General features: G+C 37.5%; 1 protein-coding gene across 2 annotated transcripts; it reads left to right on the forward strand.

The window, feature by feature from the left end:
• The first annotated feature begins 223 nt into the window (after nucleotides 1–223).
• OTUD6B (OTU deubiquitinase 6B) lies at nucleotides 224–10,406 on the forward strand. Of its 2 annotated transcripts, none has more exons than XM_082296909.1 (7): nucleotides 224–343; nucleotides 2,526–2,680; nucleotides 3,760–3,855; nucleotides 5,233–5,545; nucleotides 7,015–7,076; nucleotides 7,716–7,822; nucleotides 8,319–10,406. In XM_082296909.1, the coding sequence occupies exons 1-7, from the start codon at nucleotides 253–255 to the stop codon at nucleotides 8,401–8,403; spliced, it is 909 nt and encodes a 302-aa protein (XP_082153035.1). In that variant the 5' UTR covers nucleotides 224–252; the 3' UTR covers nucleotides 8,404–10,406. The 2 variants fall into 2 exon arrangements, with proteins under 2 accessions (XP_082153035.1, XP_082153036.1); XM_082296910.1 differs by lacking the exon at nucleotides 224–343 and adding an exon at nucleotides 386–576.
• The last annotated feature ends 213 nt before the right edge of the window (nucleotides 10,407–10,619 follow it).

Genomic DNA, 10,619 nt, shown 5'->3' on the forward strand with positions numbered 1-10,619 from the left:
ACGGCAGGAGCGAGTAGCCCCGCAGACATCAGCGAACAGAAGCGCCCACAGGCCCTGAACAAACCAAGCCCTTCCTTTCCGTACCACGGCCCTAGCCCAGGGTCCCGGGACCTGCCAGGGGAACCGAGCCGCTCCTGCCCCTCACGCCGCGGCTGAGGCGGTGCCAGGCGGGGCGGCGCTGGCGGAAGCGCGGCGAGCTCCCGCCTCCCGCCGGGGTCGGGGGTTAGCCGCGCCCGCCGGCTCCGGGCGCCCATGGAGGGCTTGGGGGACGAAGAGTCGGGGTCCGAGGGGCCTCTGCAGCACCTGGTGAAGCGGCAGCGCAAGGAGAAGCGGGAGCTCCAGGGTGAGGGGCGCCACGGCCCGGCGCAGGGCGGGAGGGGAGAAGGCTGGGGAGCGGCGGCGGCGACACGCGGGGCCGGCTGGACTCGGCGTCCCCTCTCCGCCTTCCCTCGCAGGAAGCCCCGCTCGGCAGCGCGAGTAGCTCGGAGGGGCGGGAGGGCCGGCGGCGGCTGTGAGAAGGAGGGAGCAGCCCTGGCAGTGCCCTCGCAGGGGGACGAGGACGGCGGTAGCGAAATGGTGCGTGCGGGCAGCGGTGCGGCAGCCGGGCTGTGCTGCCGGGAGCAGTGCCCGTCGTGCGGGCGGCCTGCGGAGCTCGCCTTGCCGTGGCCTTGGGAGCCGCGCGATGCGCGGGAGCTGTGATTTAATGCTGGGCCATTGGCGTGATGTTCGCGTTTTATTACTTTGGTTTTAAGTTAAAAGGTGTGTTTTTAAAAGGCATTTTAGATTGAAAAGCCTGCATTGGGGCTCTTGCTGCCCAGCCCGTTATGTTTCTTTATTCAAAATGCAGTTGACCTGAACCGAATTTTCATGTCCTGTCCAGCTATAATAAAGTATCTGTAGTAAAAGACCTGTGTGGTCTTAAAGTGCTTAATAGGAGCTTAAAACACTTTACGCTATTTGACCTACCCTATTATATATTAATATAATGAAGTAGGTCTGATAGATGGACTCTGTTGAGTTTCATAGTTACTATAACATTTTTGTTAAGCTTTTATCATTGCTAGTATATTGATACGGCCTTTTCCTTGTTTGACTTTTTTGGCATGTAATGAAATAGGCCCATCTGCAACTTTTTATCAGAGGGTTAAAGAAGAAAGGAGTCAGGTTGCATACTGTCATTAAATCTATAGGAACTTACTGTTTTGAGATGCCTTTTCCCCAGTCAGATTTGGTTGAAATTGAAGAGGGATGGGAATCAATCATTGTCTAGGTGGCTGGGGCACATGACTCCATACACACCCCCCTTTCCACCACCCATACTCTCTGCTGTGTATTTGTATGTGCCTTTTATGTTCTGGATTCCCTTCTCCTCTATTATGTTAATTTTAATGAACAAAGCTGCTTTTCTGTCATACTCAGCTTATTCATCTGTGTGGCTGAATGCTTAACATAAATCTTTCAGTATGAGCATTCTTCTTGCCTCCCTTTGAAAAGTTTCATTATCATTGCCATCATCTTCAGCTCAATTGTGTCAGTCAAGGGTGAAGGACAGGAAAACAGCACAGGTGATGAATAGCAAGCAGCGTGTTAAATAATTGCTGCTGTAACTCCAAAACAGTGAGTACAGAAGTGACAGAGGTAGCGGGAGTGTTCCTTTAAGAACACAAGAGAAGAAGACTCTGGGGGAATCTGGTTGTAGTTTCCACTGTGTAATGGATGGAGCCAGACTCATCAAAGGACACAGAATGGACTGGAGTGTAACAAGAAAAATCCTTATGGGAAGAGTAAGGGAAAATATTTTCATAGCAAGAATCATTAAATACTGGTAAAAAAGTTTCCCAGAAAGGTTGCAGAATGCCCATCCCTGGAGACTGCACAGTCATCTGAATAAATTTCATCTGAATTAACATAACCTGGTACAGCTTTGAATTCAGCCACACTTTGAGCAGGAGGTAGAACTAAGTAACCTCTGGACACTGTTTCTAACCAAACTATTCTGTGATTTTAGAAATGAAGCATTGACTTACAGCCTAGAAATACTTACGAACTTTAATCAAGTTACGATTTTTTGGTTTATTTGGTTTTGAATACCCATTTTGCTTTTAGAAACTTTGTCTTAAGGATGGGTAAACTCAGTTTTTAATTTTAATCTGCTGCTTTTCTGATTAAAATATTGCACATCTTTCCTGTGAGATTTGAGATTCTGATGCTCACATAATCTTTTCAAAGGCAACAGGCCAAGGTCTGCTGCATTGATGAAGTTCATATGTATTTTTATTAGTAACCTGACATAAGTTTTTCTCTTTTTCAGAGAAAGAAAGAAAAGAAAAGTCAGTTTGCATCTTCTAAGGAAAAATATAGCCACTTCAAAATGTGAGGATTAGAACTGGCAGTCTCATAGCTGTTATACTGATTTGTTGATGTTTGTAAATTAGTTTTTCTGTGTGACTTCTAGTCATCTTCTGCAATGACCATAGAGTATCTATATTTTAAAATAACGTTTTATTACACTGCTTGTCTAACAGCAAAAATTCAAGGCATGAAAAATGCTGTTCCCAAGAATGATAAGAAGAGACGAAAACAGCTGGCAGATGAAGTTGCCAAACTAGAGGCAGAACTTGAACAGAAGCACAAGGAAGAATTAAAGCAGCTGAAGGAAGCTTCACCTGAACAGAATAAGGTACGTGCCCTAACTTCAGCTGAAGTTGTACAGGTACAGTTTGTGTTAGGGCTTTTTTAACTTTAAAAAATTATAATGAAATAACACTTCAAAGTAGTTATCCTTTTCTTCACAATATTAGTAACTCTTTTCAACTTAGGAAAGCTTTAGCTGTTACAGTAAATGGGCAGTGCTAGAAGGCTCATGTAGCAGTGGGGCATTTTTGCTGTTGAGCACAGTTGAGAGAGCTTAAAGAATTGCTGTAAAAGGTGTTTCAAAAGCAGGTTTAATAAAAATTTGCAAAAGCATGACAAAATTTGATGGCAAGACTTACTTTGTTACTGAATCCATGGATGAGGCATACAAGCAAAATCGTTACACAAATGCCAAGCTGTAACAGAAATTAAATGTAGAGTAGGGGGAAAGGTGTAACACCCCAAGTAGTATTTGGTGTTGCCTTTAAGGCTACATGAGTAACTCAGTTATGTTAGAGAATTATTTGTTTAAGTTACTGTTACATTGTCACTCTGGTTATCTTATATAGACTATTGAAGTATTCATGACCTTCAGCAGGTGTTTGACTCATCCAGTTTGTTTTGTCTTGTGATTTTGTCAATGTAAGTGATTTTTTTGTATAGCTCGTATGGTTACCGGGTTAGGTTTGTAATTTTTCTTGAGAAGTTTCAACTCTCTCTCTTTTTCAACTGGTGGTTATGCTTTGATATAGAGGGTGGACCCTTCTGCTTTAATTTCACAGAATTTGATAATGGCTGTTTGGATACCTCAGTGGCTGGCATGGTGGGGAAAGCTTTTCCTTTCAGTCAGTAAGCAGTGTTCACACTCCAGTGTGTAAGAGAACGTAGAGCTTAAATTTGAGATGCACAGTTCATAACTCTGTTGGGAGTACAGAAAAGTAATGAAATTCAAGGCAGTAGTTTGGGATGGGAAGTGCTTTGATGGGTTCTGTGCTGTACATGGATCATTGTGGTTAAACTTCATAAAATATCCTGGAAGAGAACTTTAAATTGTTTCAGAAGGTGCATGTCTTAGTTATTGTTTATACTAATAAGAACATTTAACTTTTTTTTTTTCCTTTTTAGACAGATTCCATAGCTGATGGGGTTGCAAATTTAGAGCTTGAAGGAGTAGAGCAGCAGATTCAGCATCCTCGAATATCAAAAGCACAGAAGAGGCGGGTATGACTTCACATTAAACATTTTACAAATAACTGAATGACGTTATTACTTAACTGTAATAGCCAAAGCTAAACAATTTTACAGGGCACATTACCTGTCTAATTCTGTATTGATGCTGTACCTACTGCGTGCCTTGAAAATCTGTTAAACTGCTGCCTAGAAATATATAAGGATTTTATAAATAGTTGTACTTATCTATCCTCAGCCATGAACTGGGGATCAGAATAGGTCAGGAAATGGGAGCCATAAAAAAAGAAATTATGTAAAGCAAATGATTTTTGAAAGACTTTCACTAGAAATACTATTAAAGAAGTAAAGTAATTGAATTAAAATACTATGTGGAAAATACGCAACTAGTAGAACTTTACACATTTAACAAAAGAACATCAATACTGAAGAAATTAATTTAAAATATTGAGTTGTTAAGAAACGCTACCTAGTGTCCTGTCTGTTAGGTTTAGATCTGGTTAAACATCAGATGTTGTGATGGATTAACATTATCGTTGTACCTTCATGAATATTGGCTCAGGGCCAGAGGAACTCTGCTTTACTGCCTATTTCATCCCCTGTTACATGGTCACTACAAACATGTTAAAAGGATGTTCATAATTCATGGCATCATGTCTAGGCAAACCAGGAACTCTGGTCTAGTTTTCCTATGTTCTGATTGCCTAAACCAGTCTGGTCTTGATTTGTGATGAATTTTAAGTATGAAAGTGGAAAGATCATTCTCTGTACTGCTTCCTTTTTTACTTGCTTATTTACTTTGGCTTTTGCTCCCTTGTTAACTTCAGCATGAACTTACGAAACATTCTGTGAAAGTAATTTTTTTTGTGTTATTACATCCCTTCTAATATTCTCTACATGCATTCTTGTCCATCCTTTAGGTTAGGAGCAGTCTTTTATGATGTAGAACACATACCCTGAGGGAGTTTCAGTTTCATGGCATGAACTCCATTATGCAATCATGTGCTTAAGTGGTAGATCCCACACTTCTTACAAAAGAGCAGTATTTTCTGATGTTTAATTAGAATTGCCATACTTGAGTGTTGAAATAGATGATCCTGGAGAAAGGACAGTGATTAATAGCCTTTGTGTGAGTGTTGTAAAGTGTTATTTTGCATGTTGATATAATTAAGATTTCTCTTGCGGTAGTTTTGGGTGTGGTGTCAGAGGCAGTTAGGATATACTGGTCACTTAGCATTTGCTAAAGTTTGGGTTTAGGAGGACTCTAATTGGTATTTATTCAGGCAAATATTTCATAGGTAAGAATGTATTGAGAAAACACTAAAAGAGAAGCAAGCACTAAGCCAAGAACTGTACAGGCATATTCTAAATTTAACATTTGATGTAATTTTTGTGTGTTTTTAATCTAAGGAGAAAAAGGCTGCTTTGGAGAAAGAAAGAGAAGAAAGAATAGCTGAAGCTGAGATACAAAATTTAACAGGTGCTAGACATCTTGAAAGTCAGAAACTTGCCTCCCTATTGGCAGCAAGGCACTTGGAGATTAAACAAATCCCTTCAGATGGCCATTGCATGTACAGAGCTATTGAAGACCAGCTCAAGGATCACCAAAATTCCTGGACTGTTGCAACTCTGAGGAACCAAACAGCAAAGTATATGCAAAGTCACTTTGATGACTTCCTGCCTTTTCTGACAAACCCTAATACTGGAGACATGTATAGCAGAGGTAAGACTTGTAGCATATGAGATTTTAAGAACTATTTTAAGTGTTCCTGATAAATCACTGATAAGTCTCAGTTACATCTGAATTGGGACTTTTAAGGTGTTTGTAACATTGTTACTTTATTGGTCTGCTATGAAACTTGGTACACTTAGATCTCTGTAATTAATATATTTTTTTTTAAATTAATCTAGGAAACATTATTCCACCATTTTAAAAAAACAGAACTTGCTGGTTACTAGATGATGTGTACTCATTCTGGGGATATGATTTGTTATTATAAACAGCTTGTCTACCAGGCTGGGGTGATTTTTTTGTCAAGTCTTATATTGGTGTTTTCAGTGTACACAGGAAAGCTGTTAAAAATGGGTGTGAAACAAGCAAATCTATTTTATAATAGTTTGAATAGATGCATTTTCTTATTCTACCTTGTTTTTTCAGTGCAAGGTATTTTGGAACAGTTTTTTACAAATAGACTAAACTAAAAAATATAAAGAGTTTTAGTGTGGAGCAACAGTGTAGGTTGAGTAAATGTAGTTAAACAGAGTTTATGTACCTCTTGCTTAAGCAATACTTGATTAATTCATTACGTCTGGAACACCACAAAAATGAGAGCATAGATTTCCTTAACTTAGTGCTACATTTGTTTAATAGGCATTGCTGTGGATTTCATGTGGTCACCGGGTGCTGTCGTTCCCATGCTGACAGATTGTTATCACAGGATAAATGTGTCCCAGGAGAATACTCAATGAAATTCTGCACAGCAGCAGGGAATTGCAGTTTTCAGTTATAAGGGAAATGTATGAAAGGTCATTCTGAGCAGCGTTCAGAAAATCTGGGTTCTTCTTTCTCAAAATTTGTTTGTAAGGTTCAAAAGCTTGAGGGTTTGTAATGTACAAATTTTAAACTTGGGTTCTGTAGAACATGATGTGAAAAGATTTTATTTAGTTATTTACAAAGAAACTATTGGTAATAAATACTTTAGGATGCTAAAAACAAGGCAGCTAATTCGGAAATTTAAAGAAAACCCAGCCAACTGTTCAACCACATTCAACTGCAAGATTTTTAAAACATACCTGACACCTGGCTAATATAAGAACTAGATATAATACTCACTGTCACATTCTTTACTGAAGTTTCTGAACATCCTCTGAACAGGAAGAAAACTGTATGCAATTTTGTGTTTGTTGTTACCTGCTGTTCTCTGAATAAAAAATTTCAAGTATTAACTGTACTTCTTCTTATACTCTTCTTTTATCCCTCTCCTCAGTCTGAAATTTTCTTTTTAAAATAGAATGACTTTGGGTTTTTTTTGACATCTGTTTTTCTCTCCTTTTCTTAGAGAACATATATATTTTCCTTTAAAATGTGTTTGTACTTTTCTGGCTCTAGTTCTTCATTGCACAGTCAGTGTTTTTCCTCAGTTGCTTGTTCTCAAAGACAAGTACTAAAAGTTGTCTTTTCTTTCCCTGCAGAGGAATTTGAGAAATACTGTGATGATATAGCCAATACAGCTGCATGGGGTGGTCAGCTGGAAGTAAGTATCGTATTGATAATTTTTATTTGTGAAATTCTGAACTGGGTGAATATACTTTAAAAAAGGGGCTTCTTTAGAAAGAATACCTGAAGGCATAAGGGAACATAGTCATAAACAGCTTATTAAGTACTTCTTCCTGTGGTTATAAGTTGTTTTCCCAAAGTAATAGCTTTTCTGATGGTGCACCACTGTTCTGATGTATTTGACAACATGCAAGTTAGTGAATTAATTTGGTTTAAATATAATTAGAAAGACTGACACTATGAGTGGGGGAAGACTTAGATAGTAGCAAAGATGCCTAGAGCAGAGTATTGTTAGGTTTTTATCATGTAAGCAAGAACTTGAGCTTCAAAAAATACATATTTATTTTAGTTTGTCTTATTTTTCTTGAAAGAACAGTTAGGAAATTAATGAAAGTAGCCCAATGTTGTATCCTCTACACAGTGATTAGTTTAAGGCAATCTGTTTTCAATTAAAGTTTTAGAAGTTAAAATAATTTTTCTTATTTTAATAAAGCTTATTTTCTGAAAATATTTCTAGTGTTATGCTTGAACTGTCTGCTAAAATTAAATGCCTAGTTTTCCTGTCTCCAGCCTACATTGCATTTAATCCTATTACTAAATTATTTTTGCCTTAAAGCTAAGGGCTTTGTCACACATTTTACAAACACCTATTGAAGTAGTGCAAATGGATTCTCCTCCCATTATTGTTGGTGAAGAATATTCAGGCAAACCAATAACACTTGTGTAAGTATGTCATTTTATCACTTAAATTTAGTGCACTTATTTCTGTAACAGAGGGCTCAGCTTTGATTCTCACCTGCTCTTTTACTCTCTGTTACATATCTGGTGTTGAAACAATGCTTGAATAATGGTTGTGCAGGTCAGAAATTGTTTGTGATTGACACACTGTGGAGAAATTGTAATTAGACAATGTCTGATGTGTATCAGTCACTGATTTAGAGAATGCTGCAAGGTCATTTTACTTGTTAAATAATTACAAAATAATAATGACAACGAGACAAGATGGAGGAAACTTTTTTCCCCTCTTCAGAGTATATGTCAAACTGTGCCTGGAAGTCACCAGAATTAAAAACTGTCTTTAATACTCTTCTGTGTAATGTTCCTATATATTTTGTTGTTAAAACTTGGCTTTATTTAAATTGTCTTCCAGTGCTGTTACTGTTTGGCATGATGTATACTTCTTGTTAAACTGAACACTATTTCTGTAACTTTTTTTTAGGTATATGAGGCATGCCTATGGATTAGGAGAACATTACAATTCTGTAAAAGTTCTAACAGACACTGCTACAGAAAACAGCAGCTAGCATACAAAAGTTGTGCATTCACATGGATAACGGTTGCATTGTGATGTGTTGGACTCCAGGAAATTCCCAGTAAGACTGCAAAGTAAATGGAATGGATTATAGAGTAAAAAAAAAAAAAAAAAAAGGTTTGACTGTAAATCAGAAATAGGTCTTGATTTAAAACCAACCCAAACCAAAACCACACAACAATATTTTGAACTTGTTGGTATTAATTGTGTTTAGAAGATCTTCTGTAGAATGGTGGCTGTGTAGATCAGGTTTTTTTTTTAACAGAGCTTCCTCCCATGCTGCAGGGAAAATACCAAGTGGTAAAAATTTGTTTTGATTAGTCTGCATTTCTGCTGAAAAATTAAGGTTAGTGAAGGTTCCTGTTCCATTATTTCTGTCAGATTTTCACGATAATGGAAGAGTTCAAGCATTTGAAATAGCTGATTCTATTTTGGTTGATGGAATATTCTCTACATAGTCCTGTCAGGATCTAGTTTTAACAGTGTAGTACTGATCCCCTTCTTTATTTGGGCAGAGAAGATCTGGAGGCAAATCCAGCAGCAGAATGTCTTGCTTGGCTGAAGGAATTGCACCATTTTTTTAAGACTTTCATGTAAGATTTTTACCAAGGTTTGATGTAGGTTTTTTTTTTTTTTTCAGTTGACAGTAGGAATTCGACTATTGTGCAGGAAGATCATTGTTATTTATGAGTGTACATTATAATGTCAGTGCAAGTTAACCTCACTGTTCATTCTCCATAGTCTTTCAGCTGTACATTTTTGTGAATCAATCATCTTACAGGGCTCCTCAATGTCCTCACTTCAGGTAGTAAAACTCACCCAAACTCATAATTTATGGATCTGCTGATCTAAGCACTTTGTCATCTAAAGTGTGATGTTTTATAATGCTGAAAACAGCTGGTTGCACACAGCTGAAGAAATAACTACTTTGGGTTTTGTCAGTAACTAAAGGTGATCTGGAAAAGAATTGTTTATTTTAATTGCTTCTTACGATGCACGGAGACTTGAAAGTTTTTAATATGGTTTGACATTTTACATTAGAAATGTAGATTGTTGTCTGTAAATGTGACTTAAAAATTAGGAGCATACTGAAACCAAAGTTGTAATGCAAATGTTTTTTAACAAGAGAAGTGATTTTTAAATTTTTTTTAAAGCCTTAGTCAATAAAATAATTGTCTGTATTTTACTGCTGCTGAGTTGGTTTGGAGAAAAGCGGTTCATGAAAAGATTAAACACCTTTGCCCTGGTTTGAGGATTATGACCTAACAGTACATATCTTGTAGTCCTTCAGTAAAGCTAGCTTGCAGACTGACATTCCTGGAACTTAGAAAAATCTGCTCTTACTTAAGAGGGAGAGAAGTGATCACTTTATGGGTCAGATTATGTCTAATTTAAAGTACTTTGAGAGAGAGAGGAGGTGAAAAAAAAAAAATCAGGTAATTACAGCAGAGTTTTTTCAACAAGCAGTTCTTTGGGCTGGTTCCTGCCAGGAAAACAAAGTATTAACCAGATCAGGAGTTTTTACATTCTTAATTATCTGTTACAGTATAACAAATATAGCTGGTTTATACACAAAATCAGCTGGCTTCCTGTAAAATTTGGTTTACTACCTTCATTATATAAAATGGTGGTTTTAATTTCAAACAAAAAATAGGCTACCACAGCATGGAAAAAAATGTTTCTAGTCATAATGCCATTACAAATTTCACTAAAAAGAATAAGAATAATAAATATTCTTCTCTGCATTGCTTGGAATTGATATATAAAATGCACATGCTGAATTTTATAGATCCGCAGTTCTTTGGTTTATTTGGGTTTCAGTTTTGTTTGATTAACAGAGAGAAAAGATGCTGGAATCGGGGAATGTCTGTACCAACAGTTTGTCATGTTGAAGATGTTTACAGTTTGTATAAAGTTAAATAATTTAATATAGCGAGTGAAAGATCCCTGCTCATTCTGTATGGGACTTGCCAAAAAGTAATAAATTGGTTTATTTGTGGCAAATCTTGTTGTGGTCAGATTTATTTTGTAGTCAAATAGTTCCCTTATTTCCTAGTATGAATAAGCTTATCCATTTAATTTTTAGGATCCTACTGTAATATGAATTCTCAAAAACTGACTGTATTCAGGCAGACAAAGCTTTAGTCTATATGAAATCAAGTTGTTTCTGAACAAAATTTATCCTCAGCATTTTAGCAGTTAAACTCG

This window comes from Coloeus monedula (genome assembly GCF_965178545.1).
Source record: "Coloeus monedula genome assembly, chromosome: 1".
Classification (NCBI taxonomy): domain Eukaryota; kingdom Metazoa; phylum Chordata; class Aves; order Passeriformes; family Corvidae; genus Coloeus; species Coloeus monedula.